The following is a 25,470-nucleotide window of genomic DNA, read 5'->3' as shown; positions in this document are numbered from 1 at the left end:
CTGAACGCTTGCTCAGAGCCTGAAGCCTGTTTTGGATTCTGTGTCTTCTTCTCTCTGCCCCTCCTCCACTCTCACTCTGTCTCTCAAAAGTAAATAAATGTAAAAAATGAAAAAAAAATTTATTGGCATCAAGTTTTTGATAGTATTTTCTAATTTTAATTTAATTTCTTGTGTATATTATGTTATATCCTTTATTTTATTCAAAATGTTTATGTATGCCTTCTCTCTTTTTAACCATACAATAACCTCAGAGGACTGTTTATTTTATTGGTGTCTTCTAAGAACCAATTTTTACCTTAGTTTCTCATGTCTATTATATCTTTTCCCTTAATTTCATTAGGTTCTGTTATATTTTAGATTTATTCTCCGTTATTTTCTACTTTCTTAAATTGCATATTGACTTCATTTATTTTCAGCTTTTCTCTTTTTCTCATATAAGTATTTCTGGCAATAAATTTCTTTCCTATAATCCCTTAAGATATTTCCCACAAATTTTAATAACAATATTTTTCTTTGCCTTCAGTTAACACTATTTAAAGTTTAATCATAACTTTTCCTTGAACCTCCATTTATTAGAACTTTAAGTTTTTAGTTGCCAAATATTTGGAGATACATTAGTTATTAAATCAAATTCTAATGTAATATATGGTACCCAGAAAATGTCAGCTATATATTTTAAAAATGTGCTGAGACTTGCCTCACTGACTAGTTCAGGGTTAAGTGTTTAAATTTCCATGCATGTGATAGAAACACACTCTCTTCTTTTGTTGAATACAAGATCCTATATGTGCTCATTACATATAGCATGTTAATTTTGTTAAAATTTTCTAAATTCCTACCAAATTTTGTCAGCTTGCTTGATTAATAATTGAGAGAAATGTATTAGACTATAGAGATCCATACAGGAAAGGTAGATTTTTATTGATTTACTTTATATTTTGATGCCAAGTTATTTGCTGCATAAATTTAGAATTATTGTATATTCCAGATATACTAACTTTATCCCTGATAGCGACTTATAACTGAAAGCAAATTGTATCTCACATTAATATAGCAACTTTTACTTTGTTTTGGTTGGTATTTACTTGTTCAATCTCCTTATGTTTTTACTTTTAATGCTCATATTTTAGGTAGATCTATTATACACAAGATATCACTGTTTATGACAGTTTTTCATGTTTTTATCCAATTGAAAATATGTCCTTTTACCTAGTGAATTTAGTTTTAATTATTGATATATTTGGGATTAGGGCCATTGCCTTATGTCATACTTACTATTTATTCTACATTTTTCAATGCTTTCCCTCCATCCTGCTTCTATTGGATTGTTTAGAAGTTGATTTTTTTTCTCTCTTTTATGTACTGGTTTATTTATTTTTAACTTTAATTCCAGTAAAATTAACATACAGTGTTATGTTAGTTTAAGGTGTACAATATAGTGATTTGACAATTCTATACATTATTTAGTGCTCATCATGATAAGTATACTTTTAATCCCCTTCATCTATTTCACCCATTCCCCCCATGCACCTCCCCTCTGGTACCACCAGTTCTCTATATTTGAGTCTGTTTTTAGTTTTTCTCTTTTTTGTTTGATCACTTGATTTGTTTCTTAAATTCTACATATAAGTGAAATCGTATGGTAATTTTCTTTCTTTGACTTATTTCACTTATTTCACTTACCCTCTAGATTCATCCATGTTGTTGCAAGACTTAATTCTTTTTTATGGCTGAGAAATATTCCTATATTTATATTTACATTTAAACATATGGGTGGCTCAGTCAGTTAAGTGTTCAACTCTTGATTTTGTATCGGGTCATGATCTCACAGTTGTGAGATCGAGCCCTGTGTCAGGCTCCGTGCTGGACATGGAGCCTGCTTAAGATTCTCTCTCTCTGTCTCCCTCTGCCCCCTCCCCTGCTCATGCTCACTCTGTCTCAACCCCCCCCCCCCACACCGCCGCCAAAAAAAATGAAAACACAGAACACATTTTATCCGTTCATCTATTGTTGAATGCTTGGGTTGCTTCCATATTTTGGCTATTGTAAATAATGCTGCAATAAACATAGGGTACATATATCTTTTCCAATTAGTGTTTTCACATTCTTTGGATAAATACCCAATATTATAATTACTGGATCATATGGTAATTCTATTTTTAAGTTGTTGAGGAACCTCTGTACTGCTTTCCACAGTGGCTGCACTGGTTTACATTCCCACCAACAGTGCACAAGGGTTCCTTTGTCTCCACATCATTGTCAACACTTGTTTCTTGTGTTGTTGATTTTAGCCATTCTGACAAGTGTGAGGTGATATCACATTGTAGTTTTTTCAGTTTCCCTGATCAGTGATGTTAACCTTATTTTCATGTGTCTGTTGGCCTTTGGATGAAGTGTTTGGAGAAATGTTTGTTCATGTCTTCTGCACATTAAAAAAAATGGATTATTTTTGGTGTTGAGTTGTATGAGTTCTTTATATATTTTGGATACTAACCCTTTTCAGATATGTCATTTGCAAATATCTTCTCCCATTTAGTTGGATGTCTTTTGGTGTTTATTGGTTGTTGTTGTTTGTTTTGCTGTCAGAAGCTTTTTATTTTGATGTGGTCCCAACAGTTTATTTTGCTTTTGTTTCCTTTGCCTCAGGAGACATACTGAGAAAAATATTGCTATGACCTATGTCAGAGAAATTTCTTCCTGTGCTGTCTTCTAGGATTTTTACAGTTTCAGGTGGTGTCACATTTAGGTCTTTAATTCATTTTGAATTTATTTCTGTGTATGGTATAAGAAACTGGTCCAGTTTCATTCCTTTGTGTCCAGTTTTCTTAACCCCATTTGTTGAAGAGACTGCCCTTTTCCCATTGGATATTCTTTCCTGGTTTGTGGAATATTAAATGACAATACAGGGCAGCTGGGTGGCTCAGTCAGTTAAGCGTCTGAATTCATCTCAGGTCATGATCTCACCATTGGTGGGTTCAAGCCCCGCGTCAGGCTCTGCGCTGACAGCTCAGAACCTGGAGCCTGCTTCAGATTCTGTCTCCCTCTCTGTACCTCGCACTGTGTCTGTCTCTTGAAAATAAATAAATGCTTTAAAAAATTTTTTTAAATGACCATATAATCATGGATTTATGTCTGGGTTCTCTATTCTGTTCTATTGATCTATGTGTCTATTTTTGTGCCAGTACCTCTCCTTCTCCTTCTCCTCCTCCTCCTCCTTCTTCTTTTCTTTTCTTTTCTTTTCTTTTCTTTTCTTTTCTTTTCTTTTTCTTTTTCTTTTCTTTCTCTTCTTCTTCTTCTTCTTCTTCTTCTTCTTCTCCCATTTTTATTCCCTTTATTTCTGCTCTAATCTTTATTATTTCCTTCTCCATGCTGGTTTCGTGTTTTGTTTGTTGTTATTTTTCTATCTCTGTTATGTGAAAGGTTAGGTTGTTTATTTGGAATTTTTCTTGCTTCTTGAGGTAGACTTAGTAGTGCTATAAGTTTCATTATTACAACTGTTTTTGCTGCATCCCAATGATTTTGGATCATTGTGTCTTCATTTTCATTTGTCTCCATTTATTTTTTATTTCCTCTTTGATTTATTGGTTGACCTATTCATTGTTTAGTACCATGTTATTTAACTTCCATTTATTTGTGCTTTTTCCAGATGCTTTCCTGTGGTTGATTTCTAGTTTCAATAGCATTGTGGTCAGAAAATGTGCCTGGTATGACTTTGATCTTCTTGAAATTTTCAAGACTTGTTTTGTGGCCTAATATGTTGGAGAATGTTTCATGTCCACTTGAAAAGAATGTGTATTCTGATGTTTTAGGATGGAATGTTTTGGATATATCTTTTATACCATCTGGTCCAATTTGTCATTCATAGCCATTGTTCTCTTGTTGATTTTCTGCTTGGATGATCTATCTATTGATGTAAGTGGGATGATAAATTCCCCTACTATTGTATCACTATTGACTAGTTCCTTTATATTTGTTATTAACTGCCTTATTTATTTGGGGGCTTCCATGTTGGGTGCATAAATATTTATAACTATTATATCTTCTTGTTGGATTGTTCCCGTTATGATTATATAGTGTCCTTCTTTGTCTCTTGTTACAGTCTGTTTTAAACTCTATTCTATTGCTACCTTGGCTTTCTTTTCACTTCCATTTGGATGATAAATGCTTTTCCATCCCTTCACCTTCAATGTACATGTGTCTTTAGGTCTGAAATATGTCTCCAATAGACAGCATGTAGATGGGTCTTGTTTTTTTATTCATTCCATCCCCTATGTCTTTTCATTGGAGTGTTTAATCCATTTACATTCTAAATAATTACTGATGGGTATGTATTTATTGCCATTTTGTTAGTTGTTTTGTGGTTGTTTTTATAGCTCCTCTGTGTTCCTTTCTACTCTTGCTCTTTTCTGTCATAGTTTCCTGGCTTTCTTTAGTGATATACTTGGATTTCTTTATCTTATTATTATTATTATTTTGGCATATCTATTACCAATTTTTGATTTGTGGCTACCATTAGGTTTATATATAACATCTTCTGGATATAGCAGTCTGTATTAAGTTGATGGTCGCTTAAGTTTGAACGCATCCTAAAATTATGAAATTTGTATTCCTCTCCCTCCTACATTTTAGGTATATGATGTAATACTTTATATCCTTTTATTTTGTGTATCCCCTGATTGATTTGTATAGATATACTTAAATTTACTGCTTTTGTGCTTCCTACTTCTCTTACTTCTGCTTATGGTCTTTCCTTTTCATTCAAAGAGTCCTCTTTAGCATTTCTTGTGGGGCTGGTCCAGTGGTCATGAATTCCTTTAACTTTTGTTTGTCTGGGAAACTCTTTATCTCTCCTTCTATTCTGAATGATAGCCTTACTGGGTAGAGTATTCTGTGCTGCAGATTTTTTTTCCTTTTGGTGCTTTGAAAAAAAAATATATATATATGTGTATATATATATATATATATACATATATATATAATATATATATGTATATATATTATATATATATGTATATATATATATATATTATATATATATCTCATGCCTCTTCCTTCTGGCCTGCAAAGTTCCTGCTGAAAAATCAACTTATTGGTTTCCCTTGTATGTAACTGTTTTATTTTCTCTTGCTGATTTTAAAATTCTATCTTTAGATTCTTAAATACTGAGAACAAACTGAGGGTTCATAGGGGGTAGGGGAGAGGGGAAAGTGGGTGATAGGCATTGAGGAGGGCACTTGTTGGGATGAGCACTGTGTGTTGCATGGAAACCAATTTGACAATAAATTATATTTAAAAAAACTTAAAGGAAAGGAAAAAGAGTAGAACCACATAAAAAATAAAATAAAATTCTCTCTTTATCACTATGTTTTGTCATTTTAATTACTATGTATCTTGGTGTGGATCTCCCTCAGTTGACTTTATTGTGAGCTTTCTGTACCTCTTGGATCTAGATTTCTGTTTCCTTCTCTAGATTTAGGAAGTTTTCAGCTATTATTTCTTTAAATAAATTTTCTTCCCCCTTTTCTCTTCTTCTGAGATCCCTTTAATGGGAATGTTATTATTCATGATGGCATTGCTGGGTTCTCTAAGTCTATTTTCACTTTTTCTTTTCTTTCTCTCTCCTGTTGAGCTTGATTGTTTTCTATTACTGTTTTCCAGTGTGCTAATACATTCTTCTGCTTTCTCTAATCTACTCTAGTCTACTGTTTATCCCCTCTAGTGTATTTTTAATTTCAGTTATTGAATTCTTCTTTATTGGTTCTTTTTTGTTTTCTGTCTTTTTGTTGAGGGTCTCACTCAGGTCCTCCACTCTCTTCTCAAATTCAGTGAATACTTTTATGACTCTTACTTTAAATTCTCTATCATATTACTTATTTCCATTTTTTTTAGCTCTCTTGCTGTGATTTTGTCCTGTTCTTTCATTAGGACATATTCCTCTGTCTTCCTCATTTTGTCTAACTTTCTGTGTCTGTTTCTGTTAGGAAAGTCAGCTAGGTCTCCTGCACTTGAAAGTAATGGTCTTATGAAGAAGAGGTCCTATAATATCTTGCTTTGCAATGCCCCTGTTCACCAGAACCTGATGATTCAGGAGTCTCTCCTGTGTGTGTTGCATGTACCCTACTATTGTGTCTCAGCTGTGTTTGCCTTCAGTACAGTTATGCAATGGCTCTCCTTGCCTGTTGTGGGGAGTGTTTGGTCCGTGTGTTGTTAAGGGGCCAGTCTGGGGCTTCTTTGGATTTGAGTTGCACCAGACCAGGCATTTTCCAGAGGTCCTATAGTACCAAACTGCAGGCACTTTCCCTGTGTTGATCCCTGACAAGTTTTTATTGGTAGACAGGGCCTGCAGTCAAACCAGATGTCTGTCCCCAGCCCACTGCTAGGGCTGTGGTCAGACTGGTGTGTAATGTTATATTCCCCTTTCTCCAAGGTAGGAATAACTTTGGAATGGTGTTGGCCCCTACTGCACCTGCTTGCACACTGGCAAGCTCATGGCACTGCTTTGGATATATTCTTGCCAAGGGCATGTTAGAGAGAAGGGGGAACACAGGGATGGGATGCATGGTGCCAGCAAAGTCTTCATAGGCCTGCTGCAGGAGGGGGCTTACAGTTACTTGGGAAAACCCCTGTCAGGGCTAGGCTGAAGGGAGTAGGTATGTGGAAAAGTTCAAGGGTGTGCTGTTAGCAAGTTATGTGGGGAGTATTTGGGTTGTGCTGCTTCCCACAGGTGTCCATGTATCTATGCTGGTCGGGGGCAGGGGGTGAAGGAAGAAAAAGGTGCTTGCCAGCTCTTTTGTTCTTGGAGGAGTGTCCCAAAGTCCCTGCTTTCCAGCAGATGCTCTGAGATTTGTAAATAAATCTTCCCGTATACCTAAGTGTTTTCAAACTGCTGTTTCTATTCTGTATCTCAGTGGATCTGTTTGTCGTACTGTCTCGTTAAGGGGAGGGACTCAGTTTCCTATTGCCTCTGGCTCTCCGTACCAGTGGTGTCTGTCCCTCTGATGGAACAGTACTGTGTCAGTTTGGCTCTCAACCATGTCTCTGCCCTTCCTACCCTCTTCGATGTGGCCTCTTCTCTGCATTTAGCTGTAAAGACTCTGTTCTGCCTGTCTTCAGGTCATTTTCTGGGTTATTTACACTAATGTGGATGTTTTCTCAATGTATCTGTGGGGCAAGGGGAATTTAGGATCCTCCTACTCTGCCATATTCTAGAAATTGATTTTTTACAGAGAATTTAATTTTGTTACTGCCATTTTTCCAGGAGTAAGATCTTTGATCCTTTTTCTTTCAACCATTTTATATCATTATGCTTTTGGAATTTCTAATAGCGTAGATTTAGGTTTTTAAATGTAGTTTTAGAATAGTAGTGTTTTAAAAGGAAATTTTAATCCATTTCTAGATTTAATGTTAATATAGTGTGTATGTGTGTGTGTATGTGTGCATGCATGCACATATTTATGAGTTTATCTTAGTAGGTTTATTTTTTGATGAGGATTTAAAGTTCCTTAGATTTTGAAAGTATCTTTAAATATTGACCTTAAATGACATTTCATTTGGGTTCTAGAGGGCTTCCATAATCTTAGGCCATTTTTTAATGATAATTTCTGTGCTTATGGCTTTTGTACCATATAGCTTATAACACATGTACAATGTGACTTTCCCTTATGTTTTCTCAACCCTCATCCTTGGACTGACTTCAGGTCTCCTCAGCCTGGTGGGCAAGACTTTTCAGTTCCACTCGATTGGATTTTGCAAACTGTCCAATCTCCCAGCTTTATACTATGGTGTTAGTGTCAATCCTTCTGACCTCCATGGTTCATGAAACCATCTTTCACATCACCAGATGGGTGTTAGAACCCACTTCCAATTCTCTAGGGTTTTCTCTACACAAGCCAAGATCTTGTGGGCTGTTGTTCCATTACCTCATGCTTATTGTTCAGCTTTGATCCTTGTGTTTTTAACAGTGTTTATTTATTTATTTTGAGAAACAGAGAGCATGCAAGTGGGGGAGGGACAGAGAGAGAGGGAGAGTGAGGATCTTAAGCAAGCTGTATGCTCAGTGTGGAGGCTGATGCAGGGCTTGATCTCATGACTATAAGATTATGACCTGAGCTGATATGAAGAGTTGGACACTTAACTGACTGAGCCACCCAGGCACCCCTGTTTGGTTTTGATTCTGCTTGCCATTTCCAGCACCTGAGAACTTCTTTTTGTTCTTGATCATATTTTACTTTGTATTTCCAGGTAATTGTAGTAATAAGAATATCTATATGAACTTAGTTGACCATGTTATGAGAATTTTTAGCAAAATAAAAAAAAAATCTACCTTTAATGAAAAAAAATCAGTAATAGTTTGAGCAATTACAGTGAATTAACAATGTCACATATCTATTGATCTGAAGTTGGTAAGAACACTTTTTCCCCTTCAAATGGTAGGGTCTAGAAATTAGAGATTAGGTAAATTTCAATTGGGTCTGTTAAGAGAATCCATGAATGAAGTTACTGAACCATTGGATTCACTTTGAAAAGCCACACATTGCTGTGCTTTGACCTTTTGTTCCAGGAAGAAAAAGGAATCAGTTTAAAGAAAGAACTGCAGGCCACCCTGACAGCATGGTTGTCATCTCAGAATATGAGAAAGAAAGCAGCACTGGAAACTTAGCTCTCCACATGTGCACTGATAACTTCCCCACCACTATGGACCTCATATGTTCATTTCTTACTCCTTTTTCTCCCTCCCTTCCTCTGCTCTTTCCTTCCTTCCTTTCTTCTACAAATAGCTATGGAGGACACAAAGTTACATTATCTGTGTGGCACTGAAGAATTATTCTTGCTGTGAGAACTCTCATCTGAGAGTTTCATTTTAGTTACCCAATGACTCTGCAACTCAAGAAACTGCCCAGCCACACATGATTGCTGGTAATAACTCAGGATCTTCATAACTCATTCCTCCTTTACTTTTATCTTATAAGCCTCTTATTCATTATTAGTCATTGTACCTACCTTCTTGGCCTCCGTGTATACTCATATGCCCTTTTCTCATCTAATATTAAATCAATTACTTCTCAGCCTTTTGGCTAAGATCAAGTGCTATTAAATCAAGTGGGGTTAGATTATCTACTGTCTTCCATAAAGACAGTAGATTTTTCTTTCACAGAAAGTAGACACATGTACATAGAAAGTAGATCTTTCTATTTCACGGAAACCTGCATAGCTCTTGCTTCCAGTCCACTGTCTCTAAGCAGACCCCTCCTCTCAACCTTGGGACTGCTTTGGAAGTAGAGGCCACTAAAAAATAAATAGTGATGGAAATTTTAGTGATGAGGTGGAACCTGTTGGATAGCTCAGTTTTAACACCAGTGAAGTCAAAAGCTACAGCCTCAAATTCAAACCTTACAGAATTTAAGCTCCAAATGGGTCCATTCTGACCTAGTCCTAGTGGGATCACACAGGTGATAGCTTGCTATAACACCATGCGGTTTTTGAGCCATACTGAGTTCCCTCAGAGCATGATTTTACAGTTTTTCTGAAAGGAACTTGGGATATCTTTGTAATTTGAACATGGAGGTATTTCTGGGCTCATAATTACACAGAAAATGGGGTATGCTGAGGTGCAGGTAAGAGTTGTGACTTGCTTTGAGCTCCAGTGGCCTGACAGATTTCTCCAGCTTTGCTCTCAGGATCGCTCATCAGTTTGGGTGACCAAAATGAGAACACCTTCTCATTGCCCAACAAGGACTTAGAGAATTTAGAATATCTTCAGATACCTACTGAAGAGTTATCTTTTCAGAGATGCTTCCCTGACCACCCAGTGTACAATATCCCCTCTTCACTTATATCACAGGACTTTTTAAAAACACTCTACCTAACCTATATCATCATGTGATAATTTTTCATTATTTGTCACTTTAATATCTCACTCCCCCCTCACTCTATATATAACTTTATATGCCAGGTAATATTTATTGGATGCCAGACATTGTAAATTTTACCTTTTTAAATACTTAATATTTTGTATTTCTTAAAAATATTCTTGAGCTACTTATGGGAAGAGGTGACGTTCCTTAGAAATAATTTTGTCCTTTTTCATCTTGCTTTTAAGCTTTGTTAGCCAAGACCAGAGAAGCAGTTGGTCCAAGACTAATTTTTCCCAAATACTGGGGCAAGTTCCTTTTTAGTACTTTAGCCATTTTTCTGTGAAACATGACTTTTTCCATTCTGGCTATTGGGAATAATTATTATTCCCAACTCTGTGTGATCTCCAGGCACTATGCAGTCAAATTTTCTTGGTTGGTTGTTTCCTCAGTCTTATATAATCTCATCACATGCATGGGCTGTCTAATATTCAACTGAATATTTTGGGAGAATTACTGCAGACTATTCTGTCTTTGCAGCTCTTCCCTCTCCAGTGTTTTGCCTTGTGGAGTCTGGGCACCTTGGTTTTTCCTGACATTCAACTCTGTCACTGAACTCAGTGAATCCACTGGACTGTGCCTGAGTCCATGCCTTCCCACCCCTCTCTCCCTTGCCTTTCTGAGTCATGATTTGGAAACCTCCAAGCAGTAGGCTCAAAATAGTTTAGGGCTCATCTCATTTGTTGCTCACTTCATAGAGATCACTGTCTTGCATCGCTTGATGTAAAATGTCTTGAGAGCCATTATTTTATGTATTTTGTCCAGTGTTTTAGTTGTCGCCTACAGAAAAATGAATTTGGTATTTGTTACTCTGTCTAGGCTTGAAGTAGAAATCCAACCTATGAATTTAAATAAGAGCAAAGATATTTCTCATCTTATTCATTAATTTATTTTCAGGACCTAACAGTGCTTGGCACTAAGTAGGATATCAGTAAATATTTATTAAATGAAAGAATGCCAAAGATTTGAATCAGCTAACGTTGGAGGATCTAGATTAGTTCTTCAATGAATCAAATTTACTCTAAGTGAATTAATTATATGAATGTAAAATAAAAAAGTACCATACAGATATATGATAACTTTGTATACATTTTCCTGTATTATTAGAATGATTTACTAAGTCCTAGATACAATTCAACTTATCATTAAGAACAACTCAAAGCTGAGGAAACTGAAGCATACATAAGTGTACATATGTGATTCTAATGCAAAAGCTGTAATCATGGGGCGCCTGGCTGGCTCAATCTGTTGAGCGGCCAACTCTTGATTTTGTCTCAGGTCAGGATCTCACAGTTTGTGAGATTGAGCCCCACATCTGGCTCTGCAATGACAGCACAGCACCTGCTTGGGATTCTCTCCCTCCAACTTTCTCTGCCTCTCCCCCCACCTCAAAATAAGTAAACATTTTTTAAAAAGTTATAATTATTGTCCTCAAATTCAAATAGCTACAGGTATAAACTTACATTTTCTTTTTAAAATTTTATAGTATTTGTTAGGCTGAAACTGGTCATTTTTCTGGGTGTTTTATATTTTTTGATGCTTCTCAGCATGTAATTGTCTACCCTTGTGAAAAAATAAAGTGATCTAAATGTATTAACTATATAACTACAGCTTTCATAAATGTTAATTTAAAAATAATAGCTTTTAATTTCTATTATGGATATTTTAGAACTAAACAATAATCATTTAGATCTCCTTTAGCTCATCTAACGGGTCAGAGTTTACAACTAATCCCAAATTTCAGAGAAAATGTAACAGCTTGTTTTAGTTAGTGGTGTGCTGGTAAATGTTTAACAACTGATTCTCTTCAAAAATGAAACAAAGCAGAACAATAAAGCCTTGATTTCTAGTGTTTGCTCATTTTTACGGATTAAACTGTGTCTTCAAAAAAGATGTGTTAAATTATTAATCCACAATACCTCAAAATATGGCCTTATCTGGAAATAGAATTGTTCCAAGTGTAATAAGTTAGGATGAAGTCATACTGGAGTAGGACAGGCCTTTAATCCAATATGACTGATGTCCTTATAAGTGGAGAAGAGACACAGAGATACAGACACACAGAGGGGGAACGCCATGTGATCACAGAGAGAGGGTTTGGAGCAATGTAGCTGCAAGCTAAGGAGTGCCATGGATGGGTGGTCACTATCAGAAGCTCAGAAGTTGCAAGGAAGGATTCTACACGGAGTCTCAGAGCATTATCCTGCTGGCACTCTTAGAGCCTCTATAACTATGAGAGAATGAATTTCAGGTGTGACTCTTCCTGTTTGTGGTACTTTGTTAGAAAATCTGATATACCCATGAAGTAAATACTCTCAGTATGGCCAGTTTCAACTTTCCGACATGAAATTACTCAATACAGAGCTGGGAAAAGATGTTAACAATGGATTCTTGCCAGCTGGTATGAACCACCTCCCACATATCACTGTTAGAGTATTCTCTATGAATTCTTAAATACAAATTGGTTCATACATTTTTATCCATTAATTCATTAATTCATTTAACAAATATATAATGAGCACCTACTAGGAGCTAACAACTGTTATAATTGCTTGGGTTACATAAGTGGACAAAATGATAAAAACCTTTCTGCTTTCTGAAATGGAGCTTCCATTTCACTAGAGGAATAAAGAAAATATATTTACATGGCATGCCAGATAGTGATAAGTTTTTTTAAAAGCAGCTTTCCAATGTCATTTTTTAAATTTTTTAAGTTTATTTTGGGGGGGAGAGAGAAAGAGAGAGAGAGAGAGAGAGAGAGAGAGAGAGAGAGAGAGAACACGCCCACATGAGCACATGAGGGACAGAGAGAGAAAGGGAAAGAGATAATACCAAGCAGGCTACTCAGAGTCATCACAGAGCCCAACTTGGGGCTCGATCTTACAGACCATGAGATCATGACCTGAGCTGACATCAAGGATGCTTAACCAGCTGAGCCACCCAGGTACCCTGATAGCGATAAGCTTTAATGAGAACAAAGAAATAGAGAGAAGGGACACAATTTTAAATAGAGAAAGACCTCACTGTGAATGTGATATTTGAGAGACATGAAGGAAATGAAAGAGTGGGCCACGAAAATACCCAAGTGAAGAGAATTCCAGAATTTCAGGCAGAGAGTAGACACTACAAAGATCCTAAGGCCAGGGCGTCCTTGTTCACTGAGGAACAGTAGGGTGACCAGTGTGGCTGGAGCAGAGCAAAGGTTAGAATAGTAGAGATGAGGGAGGTAATGAGGATCAGAGTGTGTAGAGCCTTTAAAGGTACTCATCAAAAGACTTTGGGTGAGAAGGAAAGGCATTGGTGGATTTTAAGCAGAGAAATGCCGGGATCTGATTTATGTTTTAATCAGAATCACTTTGGCTCTTTATTGCACTGTTTTTCTAATGGGTCTCTTGCTTCCCCTCAGTTGGTTCTTAACAATTATTTGGGAAACTTCAGTCTTTCACTTGGATGGCATAGGGACATGAAAAATAAGAGTTCAGTGGCAATAAAACAGCCAGGGATTTAAAACAGAGAGCAGAGATTTGTAATTTAAATCTGTAAAATTTTGCACTAAAGAATGAAGCCATCAGAGCCTTCCCAACAAAATGAAAAGTCTCTACTTGGTGGTCATTGCTTCATTTACCATGAGCTTCCAAATGGAGTTTTCGAAGAGTTCCTTTTTGAACTGTTGAACCAGCATAGTCTTTCCCTTAACAATTTCTTACAACTTTATCTTCTAGAATGTGCTTCTGTATTTCCTCCTCCTCCCCCTCTCCTCCCCCTCCTCCCCCTTCTCCTCCTCCCCCTTCTCCTCCTCCTCCACCTCCTCCTCCTCCTCCTTCTTCTTCTTCTACCACTTCTTCTTCCTCTTCCTCTTCTTCCTCTTCTTCTTTCCTTTTAATTTCAATCTAGTTAGGAACTTTGGTAAAATAAAATTAAGAAAATTACTAGGAAGTCAAATACAGCATAAAGACATGACGAATACAAGCCCAAAGTTGTATTATTAGATTTAACAGACACAAAATCTCATTTCAGTAAATATAATAAAAATAAACAAAGAAAAGAATTGCCAAAACAGTATTCATTATTCATTGAAAGTGTGGGCCTAGGTGATTAGTAGAGAATATTACTATTATACTCCTAACTTTTAGATGTTCTACAATTGTAAATAAAAAGTCACAAGTGACGTAGAGGTTTCCTATGTTGAATGCCTGTATGTACCCTTTTAACAAACACCATGCATATCAATATTTAAAATTTTAATATGGTAATGACTTTATTAAATTATCTAATATGGTTTGGTTTAACTATCATACTTGCATAGGATTATGCATATGTATTCTTCTTCTTTATATAATTTTTATGAATTCCTAATAGAATAACCAGCCTCACAGAGGTGTGCTGATGGAAATGGAAGAAACACTTTGCAGCAATTTCAGTGAATTTGGGGTGTTCATTTAAAATTTTCGATCCCAAGTGAAGTGAGTGATGCTCTATTTTCAAAAGTCATCTTTAATCAGTAGCTAGTTCCAATAATTTATTCCATAACTTTTTAGTTCAATTTAAATTATCTTTTGATGAAATAAAAGAATTCTGGGCCCACTAATTTCTTATATGAGGATTTTTAAAATTAGTAACAAATTTAATAAAATTACATCTGCTGTGGACTGAATTGTGTTCGCTCAAAATTCATATGTTAAAGTCCTAACCTCCAATGTGACTGTGTTGGGAGATAGGGCCTTTAGTGAGATAATTAAAGTTAAATGAGGTCATGAGGGTAGGACCCTTATCCAATAGGATTAGTGTCCTTGTAAGAAAAAAAGTACCAGAGAGCTTGTTGTCTCTCTGTGTTTGTCATACCGTGTGTATTTAAGCACTGAGGAAAGGCCACATGAAGACATAGTCTGCAAGCCAGGAAAAGAGCTCTCCCAAGAAACTGAGTCAGTTGGAACCTTACTTTTGGATCTCTGTTCTTCAAGACTGTGAGAAAATAAATTTCTGTTGTTTAAGCCATCTGTCTGTCGTGTTTTGTTATATCAGCCCAAGGAGACTAAGGCAATCTAATTCATGAACAATTCATGAAACATTTGCTGACAAAACTTTGCAGATGATAATACTGAGATCATCTCTACTTGTTGACAATTATTTTGAAATTAAAATTGTGGCATAGCAATCTACAAAAAAACCTTTTTCTTCAAAATCTCTGACTTTTAATTTTGCCCTTTATAAATGTCAGCTCCTATCTGTCAAAAAAAAAAAAAAGATTCTTTCTTTTCAAGGAATTTAAAGATCATTAACTATATCAAAGATATCAGTCAATAGAGAAAGTCAGGCTTTCCTATTGATATGTTTACATATTGAGACAAAACCGATTTCTTATCCTGAAGAAAACCTGTTCTGTTTTTCTCGAGTTCATTCTTGATATAATTTTTCCTCTCAATACCAAGAATAGCTGTTTATGGTCAGGTTCTATATTATTACGATTGGCTGTGGGGGGGAGGTGCCAATAAGACAGAAGCCCTAAGTTAATAGCAGTTAACCTATTTCCTTGAAGTATGCATCTCCATCATGAACAATTTCAATCTGCCAATGTTAAGACACAGAACATAGCACTTGGGAAAAATGCTAACAATCAGTTCTGATGGGCCAGTGAAAGCCACCGTCAGCGCATCGGTTCTCACATGACACAAAGTTTATATCATGTCACTAAGTGGTGTTTACCTCAGCTGATTTTTTTTCACCAAGACCTTCTCAAAACAGAAACTATTGCGTCGATTTCCATTCTGTCACAAGCTACTTAGGTAACTACTCCAGGATGTTTCCCTGATGATGGCAGTTGGAGCAGGGGAACTTACTCCTGTACAAAACATAAGCCGCCAGCCACATTTTTTGACAAAGTAATTCTTCATAATGTTATCATATCTAGAGGTAGTTGTGCTTCCCAGCTTTGGAACTAAAAGAGAATTTAAATAAGAGAAGAGTTTTCTTCCTCTAAGTCTTCATCATTTTCAAATCGCACACATACTAAAAGAACTGCCACGTAAGAATTTATCTGCACGTTTCTCAAGTTGCAATGAAAGAATGCTTTGCCAGCTTCATTTATGCAGGGCCTTGGTTTTCCATATCATTAGGCAGTTTCAGAAATCATCGAGCTATGATGCACAGAAAGTAAAATTTGAGCTACTTTCTTTACCGGAATCAGCAAACGTTTTAAGCAAATATCTTTGATGCAGTCATTCACTGATGTCTTGGCAACTGTATGTGTCTTTCAGTCTTAGCAACCCCGAATGCCACTTTATTTAAAACCCATGAAACACTAGTGTTTTGTTAGAATATTGAACATAGACTTCTATCAGCTTTTTAATTTAATACTTTTTGTTTCAAAGAATTATTTGATTGTACATTTAACTTTTAATGTTTTGTGTATCAATTATTAGTAAATTTTGATGATTTCACAAATTCATCAGGTAAAGCAACTCCACAAATAACATACTATGGCTTCAGCACCTCACCATCAATTGGGGATAAAAACCAAATTCAATATATGAGGGGACATATTTTCAGGTAAATTTCATCAGAACTCTTTTGCCCTCATTTCTCTGGAATCATTTCCGCTATCCATATTCAAATACTATTATTGCCACATTTAGCAGATTGTATATCTTTTCTCATAAAAAAAATCCAGTGAAGCCTGTGTGGCCATATAATTAGAGTTAAAGTAAATAATGAGAATTGTATTTCCCTAATTTAGAAATTACTCTTACATGATAGATTATAAAATAAGCTTGATTAAAATTTATAGTGATTATAAAAACAAGTGCATAAAAATAAATGCTTGTTATGTTCTTGGATATTTATATAATTTTGGGTTACAGTTGGCAAAGTAACCATGAAATGCCACACACTATGACACAGTTCTACTGCATATGGCATGCATACAGCTTGAGCTACAGGCAATTGACCATACAAATTGTAAAACAAAGTACTTACACTCTATGCAATGACAGGGGGCCACAGATCACGTTCTTAGATCTTACAACAATGTCTCACTGCTATAGATTTTTCTAAACGCTTAGTCTCAGTCTCTGTCTTACTTTCTCTTTGAGTGGTAACCGTTTATGAACTGGCACCAGTCTTTGGACCATACTGGTCTACACTCTTCACAGTGTAGAGAAACCTTTCCCATATCTAGATAGAACTCACACATTGGATGGATTGTGAGGAGACTGATGGTAAAGAACTGTTAACATCTAGTAAGATTTTATCATGTGCTAGACTGTGCTACATATTTCACGTGGATCATATATTTTAATTCACACGCAATTCAAAGAGGCTGATACCATTTCCACCACCATTTTATAGGTGGGGAAACAGAGGCTTAGAAAGTTTCAGTAACCAATTCCTATTTCATTTTGTCTCCTGGGATTAGTTGAATGAGAGACAGAATGGGATGCTACCCTGGTAGTGGAACTTGAAGGAAGAAAAAAACCCCACTTGTCCACAGTAATTCCCCTCATGGACCCACCCTTCTTTTACACTGGCTTAAAATTGTCTTTGATAGGGGCGCCTGGGTGGCTCAGTCGGTTAAGCGTCCGACTTCAGCTCAGGTCACGATCTCGCGGTCTGTGAGTTCGAGCCCCGCGTCGGGCTCTGGGCTGATGGCTCAGAGCCTGGAGCCTGCTTCCGATTCTGTGTCTCCTTCTCTCTCTGCCCCTCCCCCCCATTCATGCTCTGTCTCTTTCTGTCTCAAAAATAAAATAAACGTTAAAAGAAATTAAAAAAATAAGTTAAAATTGTCTTTGATACATGAAAGCTTGGTTTGTAGAAGTTTTAGGAAAGGCTCCGACAGGTGCATGGTTTTGTGCAATGTTTATCATCTTTGCCCTACGTTTCTGCTCGGACATAGTCACAAGTCTCCAGCTGGCAGATAATTTCAGGTTCAGGATGCCAGAGGTGAGTTGGGGGGTGGGGTGAAGAGCATGTGGTAAAATAAGAATTACTTATCTGACCTTGATCTCCCATATGTGAAGTTTCCACTTCTTGAGAATTCCCTTCATTTTTCCTCTTTTGCCTTTTGCCACCATCTCGTTCCCTCCTCCACTTTGGTCACTTTTCTACCAGAACACCACAGGGCTAGAAGTGAGGCTTCTGTTTGAATTCTAATTCTAGCAGGACAGCAAAACCGAAGGGGGAAGTAGCTCATCATCCTCTCTGTTTTCCAGTGGGCTGATGACCTCTAAGTGCCTGTCCTACTTAATTAAATAAAGAATACCTACATTTTGCGTCAGTTTTATATTTGTGGTGAGTTGGCAGCAACTAATTTTAAAATTAACTAGCAACTAATTGGACCACTATCTCCATTCCTGGTTCATCAAATCTCCACTGTGCCTTCACATTATAATGTAATTAGCCTGTGTGTGTGCATGTGTGCATAGGTGTACGTGTGTGTGTGCATGTGTGTGTGTGTGCGCACACGCATCCATGCCCACAATGTGTTTCCACAGTTTTTGTCTGAGAATTCTAGAAACAAAGAACGTTCACAAGTAACTACACTCTAAGTAATTTTAGAATGACCTTTCTAAGACAAACCTAACCATGTCATATCCCTGCTCAAAATCTGCGTAATTTCTCACCACCTTAAAAATAAAATCCAAAACCCTTAACAAGGATGTTCAGAGGTGCCTGGGTGGCTCAGTAGGTTAAGTGTCAGACTCCTGATTTTGGCTTAGGTCATGGTCTCCCGGTTTGTGAGATCAAGCTCCCTGTCGGGCTCTGCGCTGACAGAGCAGAGCCTGCTTGGGATTCTCTCTCCCTCTCTCTCTGCCCCTCCCCCCCCAAATAAATGAATAATCTTAAAAAGAAAAAGGATGTTCAGGTTCTTCAACATCTCACAGGCTTGTCTTAAGCGTTACCTTGCACACTTTAAGCAAACTGAAAGCCTTGCTGCTTGATTGCTTTGTCCCCTCTTGAACTGGTTCTTCTTCCATCTCTCTTTTTACTGTGCAGCTTCAATGCATCCTATGAGTCTCGTCTTAGATGTTACTTCCTCTTGGGCAAAACCTCCCTTGACATGTCCCCTTTCTTTCTCTATTCTTCTGTAGCCCGTCTTCTTTTCCTTTCACTGCTGCAACTCTCTGTGGCGATTGTGTATTCAGTGGCTACTCTTCCCTGCCCCTGTGATTGTCTGGAGAGCAGGGGCTGCACCTGTACCGCTTATCAATGTATCTGGAGCCGTAAGCAAAATGCCTAACTCACACAAGATTCTTAGTGCATAAATGTCGAATGAATAAAGCCAGTCTGAGTTCTTATTGAAAAAGCTGCCATTGCCGCCATAAAATTTCTCACAATTGACATCACATGATTTAAACTGAACTACATGACGTTTCTTCAACCTTTATAAGTATGGTTAGCATTGTATTTATGGAATTTTGTGCTTGTTTACATATGTTTCTGAAAATATTTTTATTATCCTTTCTAATTTTCTTGGTTATATGCTCGTCTCTGGAATACATATATATTTTTAAATATTTGTTTATTTTTGAGAAAGAAAGCAGGGGAGGGGCAGAGAGAGAAGGAGGCAGAGAATTTGAAGCAGGCTCCACCCTGTCAACACAGAGCCCAATGCAGGGCTCGAACTCATGTACAGGGAGATCATGACCTGAGCTGAAATCAAGAGTCAGATATTTAACTGACTGAGCCACCCAGGCGCCCCTCTGGAATATTTTTAAAGAATTATAGCTTTATTATTAGGTACATGCAATTACTTGTACTCCACACAAATCAAATCGCTTTACTCCCTAGACTGTAATTATTTTAATTGAATGTAAATATGTTTTTATAAAATGTTTTTAAACAATTTTTAAATGAATACAATTGTATTTCTGGTTTTTTTACTATCAATTTTCTTATTAAATGATTTTAACTTGTATAACGCAAAGGTGGCACTCATACGTCTCCTGCCCAGCTATGATTGCTAGAATTAGAAATGATACCTTTCTGTTGTTTCCATCAGAATTTATTCAGTGGAATAAATATTATTCTTCGGGTTGGGACTGCGGAATTTCACAGGGACTAGAACAATGATTCTGGGTAAGAGAACAGGCTTGTGAAAGAGCTGCTGTGTAAAAACATTGAGGGGGATAAGGAACAAGGATTCTTGTATTTTGTAGCTTTCTGTTAAATGTTTGCCCTGTTTGTCCACATTATGCAGTTTTATTTCCAGAGCCCAGATAGGAAAAGGAGCTCATCACCAGGAAGCAGATGGGGCAGCAGAAGCTGCTGGAGGCTGTGAATATGCCTCGTAGAGTTCAGCATGCAGCACAGTGGGAGTCACTGCAGACACCTGGACTGAGCAGGTGCCTGCAGGTCATTTCTGGTCACAGAGTCCACACTACCACCACCGCTGTCAACAACAACGACAAGAGTAAACCCCCAAACCAGGTTGAAGGAGAGCTGCCGCCTCCCTGTTTTCCAGTGTGCTTCACGGAGAATCCACCGAAACAGTATCATTGTAAAACAATCCCAACACAACTAAGCAGCAAAAATTCTTGAAAATTCTCTGTGGATACTATTTGGCAAGTAGACAAGATGATTTAAGTACATAAAACAAACAAACAAACAAACAGGTGCTTTACGGATGTTTTCCAGCAACTTTTTGTTAGCATTCCCTAACCTTATCTGTGATAGATTTAATATATCCTACAAACCTCGAACAATTAACATTTCAAAAGTATTCACCAACTAATCCTAGCTGAATACTTTTTTCGGTCACATCCTGGTTCTCCGTGATTTCATGATTTCTTGGATTTGACCCCAACTCTAATTTTGGAATGAGGTCATCTATAGTGAGGGGGAAGGGCTTTAGCCAAAGGCAAGGGGGATCTAAGGCTCTACCCCACTAAAACATATGACTTCAAATTGTGTATATTCATAGACAATGATTTACTCCCATGATGTGCTCCTCTGTGTTGGAGGGCAAAAGGACAGGAGGTCACACTTTCTCTGCTTTTAGCACTGACACATGATACTTGCTTTTATAAACTGGGGATGATTTTTTTTTTCAACGTTTATTTACTTTTGGGACAGAGAGAGACAGAGCATGAACGGGGGAGGGGCAGAGAGAGAGGGAGACACAGAATCGGAAACAGGCTCCAGGCTCTGAGCCATCCGCCCAGAGCCTGACGCGGGGCTGGAACTCACGACCGCGAGATCGTGACCTGGCTGAAGTCGGACGCTTAACCGACTGCGCCACCCAGGCGCCCCGGGGATGATTTTTTTAAAAAAAGAAATACAAATAAACAGCATAGAAGGTTCATTTCATACACTTAAAAAAATTGTGGGTTTCTTGTTCAGACTATATCTACACAAACAGAAAAGTCTCACATAATATGGAATCCTGGGGAGTAACACACCTCAAGCTTAAATTTTATGTCAAAAGTAACTTTTTTCTTTATAAGTCATTTTGATTTTAAATATATAGTGATAAGCAGAATTTCTTGAAAGTCTGGTGGATTTTATTTTTACCCTTGACCCCATAGTTCAGGTCTTCAAATTGCTATACACATAGTTATGATATAATATGAATAAATTGAAATAATTAAATTAGTTCAAAGTTTTCTAAGCAAACTGAGCATAGAGAAAAATAGATGAGTCTATCTTCTTTTTTAATATCAGTTTGTCATATCCAGTGATGGTGAGTAAAGCCAGACTTGTTAGAAAGACTCAGGTCATTCACCACCAGGGAGCAGAGCTCAATGGCCTTATTATGTAAGAGGCTTACAACACTTTGAGGACTTCCTGCAGTCCTAAGGCTAACAGCTTCTAAACTGGGATTTATGCCCATACTTCCTGCCACACTTTCCTCTATGCTCCAGCCATACGGACTCTCCAAATTCTTTGAATGGCCATGCTCTTTCCTGTGTATTAGATAACCTACCAGGAACCTTCTATACCAATTCCTCTCCATCTTTTCATCTGACTAATGTCCACACATCCTTTGGGTCTCAGCTCAGACATAACTTTCTTAGTCATCCTTAATCACTTTCTCCCCACCCACACTTATATATCTGTGTACACACTTGACTGAGTTAAATCCCCAAACTCTTCTCCTCATAGTACTGGTTGCTTTTCCTTCCTTACCTTTATAGTGTTTGTAATTCTTGTTTAATGTTTGTTTCCCCCACAAGTCTGTAACACTAGGGGCAGAGGATAGTGTGTCTTATTCTCAATTGAATCTTGAGCATAGGAGAGCATCTAGGTAAATGCAGAAGGAAGGAAGGAAGAGAGGGAGGGAGGGAGGGAGGAAATGAGAGGTGGAGGGGAAAGGGAAAGGAAAGATCTGTTCAAAATTGTAAAATATCTATCCTAATGGATTTAGAAAAAGCATGTAGACATTCTCTGGTCTGGCTGGTTAGACTACACTATACTTCAAGGTCTCTTTAGCTCTGGATCATGTTAAGTCAGCTATACCTTCTACAACCCTTGGTCTATTGAAAATACAGCTCCTGTGTGGTTCACTGGGAAGATTCTGAAATAGAACTACACCAATGAACTCAGCTTAGTGGAGGACACATTCATCCCAACTGATCTCAGGTAACAAGGGGTAAGCGATGGTCAGTCTTTTATATTTGGCCCGGGTCCCTGCTCTGTGAGAAGCAAGTGATAAAACACTTTCTCTGTCAGAGACCGAACAGTAAGTTATGTTCCAGAAACTGCAGGGAGCGACTCCGTGGGTGTAAATAAATCCACCTCTTGACCAAGGGAGAAAATTAACATTCTCTTTAGTTTGACTCAGCTTTAGACAAATTTCTTCCTGACTATGGACCCCTTGACTTCCCTTTCCTTCGAGCATTTAATTTAAAAAATGCTGTTAGGAACACCTGGGTGGCTCAGTCAGTTGAACATCGAGCTCTTGATTTCAGCTCAGGTCATGATGCCAGGGTCATGGGATGGAGCCCCGTGTCTTGGGCTCTGCACTGAGCATGGAGCCTGCTCAGGATTCTCTCTCTCTCTCTTTCTCTCTCTCTCTCTCTCCCTCCCTGCCCATGCACGTGTTCTCTCTCTCCCTCTCTAAAGAAAAAATAAAACAAATAAAAATCAGCATTATAAATTCTTTGTCTCTTGGAGGTGTACATTTTCTCCTACACTCTTGCCAGTTTTACAGCAGAGAAATTTCTTTCTCAGGTACCTGGAAGCCATCCTTTGAAATGTAATCATCAAGAGTGATAGCAGACCTCTGTTTCCCAGTTTCTGTGGAAAGGTGGAAACCTAACTTAGATAAATGACAATTATAAAACACAGATGGCTAATCACATTGACCAAGCGCCTCTCAATGTCCTCCAGCACTTGCTCACTAGCTTCTCCCAGCACTTAAATCTCCCCAACTTTTGTTTCAGCAGAGGGGAGTTCAGTGTCTTCGGCATATTGGAATATACTTGAATAAAGTCTTGTTTGCCTGTTTAACTCTATCCAGTGTAATTTTTTTTGACACCTGCTTGGGAAGGAATCAGAGCCGCTCACATGAGGTTTGGCCTGGTTCACGTGCATACTTGAATTAAATTGGAGCTACATCATTCATAACCAATGTGAATGTTCTAGAAGGTGATCAAATTAAAATAAAATTTGAACCCACTGGATAAAACATCAGTTAACTTCCATTTAGTGAGCAGGAGGATTAGTTTCATTTTGGGGAGTGGGATTGTTTTCTTTGAATGCTGCTGTTTTGAAAAAACATTGAAGAGGAAGCATCTGATCACTTCTAGGCAATGTAAGTTTGAACAACGTCCAGGAGCCAAATCTGTGGTTGTCATGTTTCTGAGCTAAATCAATTTTCTGCCCTATAAATGCAGCTCATATAATGGTCTTGGTTGAAACCTTGAAAGCTTGCTGAGCTCTTATTGTGAAGGCCCTGAGTGCCTGGGTTTTATTTTATTCTGATTTGGACAGCAATTGATGGTTTTGTGCCTAAAGAGCACTGGGTTGGGAGCCAGACTGCCTGGATCCATATCCTGGCTCCACTGGGACTTCAGTTAGTTGCTGAACATCTTCTGACTCAGTAAATGTGAATAGTAGAGAATCTGAAGACTAGTAAATGCTCAATAAATGTTAGTTCTTGCCATTGCTACTATTATTATCATCATCACTTTCACTACTGTGAAAAACAAACAAGACTTTATTATTTCAGAATTTACTACTCTCCACCAAAAAAAAAAAAAAAAGCCATTGATGGGTAGCAATTCTGGCTTAAAATAGACTGTCAGCCTTGCTGAATTGCCTCACTCACGTGTAACGCTGAGCTCTATTTGTGAGACCTTTGTCTTTCTCTCTCCCTACCCCAATCCCTGAATTTTTTTAGTGATGGATGGGCAGACAGAGATGAAGTCATTGAAGGTTATGAGGTGGAAGCCAACGGGGGAATCACAATAAAGCTGCAATCTCCAGAGGTCAGGTCATTTGATGATTATTTCCTGAAGCTGAGGCTGGACACTAATACGAGGAATCCCTGGTTCCCTGAGTTCTGGCAACATCGGTTCCAGTGCCGCCTACCAGGACACATTCTGGAAAATCCCAACTTTAAAAGAATCTGCACAGGTAATACGTGTTCACAAAATACTGACTCAGAAGTTACAACTCTATCTCCATTGCAACTTGTTGAATGAAAGTAGAAGGTGTCAAGGCTGGAGTTCCAAAGACTAAATTACCATCTTAATTTATAAAATAGCTAGAATGAGGAGAGTGTGTGTATTACCCTGAGGATTCATGTTTCTATGTTCTGGAAAGGCAACTTTGGTCTCTGGTGGAGCAGGTTGTAAGAAGAGATAATGTAGGTCAAGGAAAAGCAAACTGAGAATTCAGGTACCTACTATTCAAGCCAGAGGGAAGAGGTTTTATTGCAAGCATGTTTAGGAAATGTTAACCACAGACATAAGTCAGCAGCACTGGTTTGACCCCTTTTTCTTCTTTATGACTCGCTTCAATATACAGGTCTGGAGAAGGTGAGATAATGACATCCAGGGCCACACCACGAACATATATGTATGTGTATGTGGACGTAGGTGGCCAGAAACTCTGCACTCTCATTTGCAAATAGGAGTGACATTTCCCAGTGGGACAGATAATTCCCATGCACTGCTCACTGAAGGCATGCCAGAAAAGGGCAGCATATTGTTTCAGGTCTTCAGGGCTTGGTGAACTCCACTGGATGTCCTTTTCTGCCCTCCCCCCTACCCGCACCCCCCCTCCCGCCCCAGGAACTACTGTACTTAACATGACTAACTTACCATACTTCTTAACAGATTTCTTAACACAGTAATTTCCATGAGTGCTATCATTACTGCATAGAGACATTGATGTGCCCTGTCTTTTTTCAGTATTGCTTAATGTGGCAAAAATAGATCACCTTTGGTATACCACAGTGCCATTCAAAGCCAGTTGTCTATACTGGGTTGATACCACAGCATGATGGACAGGCATTAAAGGTGGTATTGCCAGGACTGAGATGGGAAAGACTACAGGAAAAGCGAGAAGGATCAGGAACTAGATTTTGGATGGGTTAAGTTTGAGATGGCTATTAGTGGAT

The 25,470-nt window shown here is 37.8% G+C and overlaps 1 protein-coding gene across 4 annotated transcripts in view; it reads left to right on the top strand.

Moving 5' to 3' along the window:
• The window catches only part of GRM1 (glutamate metabotropic receptor 1), a 449,767-nt gene that overhangs the window by 317,732 nt on the left and 106,565 nt on the right, over nt 1-25,470 (top strand). For all 4 annotated transcript variants that reach the window (XM_027056692.2, XM_027056691.2, XM_053222134.1 and 1 more), the window contains exon 6: nt 24,247-24,482. In XM_027056692.2, the coding sequence (XP_026912493.2) occupies nt 24,247-24,482 (236 nt within the window). The remainder of the gene's footprint in view (nt 1-24,246; nt 24,483-25,470) is intronic.

Source organism: Acinonyx jubatus, chromosome B2, assembly GCF_027475565.1.
Source record: "Acinonyx jubatus isolate Ajub_Pintada_27869175 chromosome B2, VMU_Ajub_asm_v1.0, whole genome shotgun sequence".
Lineage (NCBI taxonomy): Eukaryota > Metazoa > Chordata > Mammalia > Carnivora > Felidae > Acinonyx > Acinonyx jubatus.
This window is presented reverse-complemented; position numbering and strand designations above follow the sequence as displayed.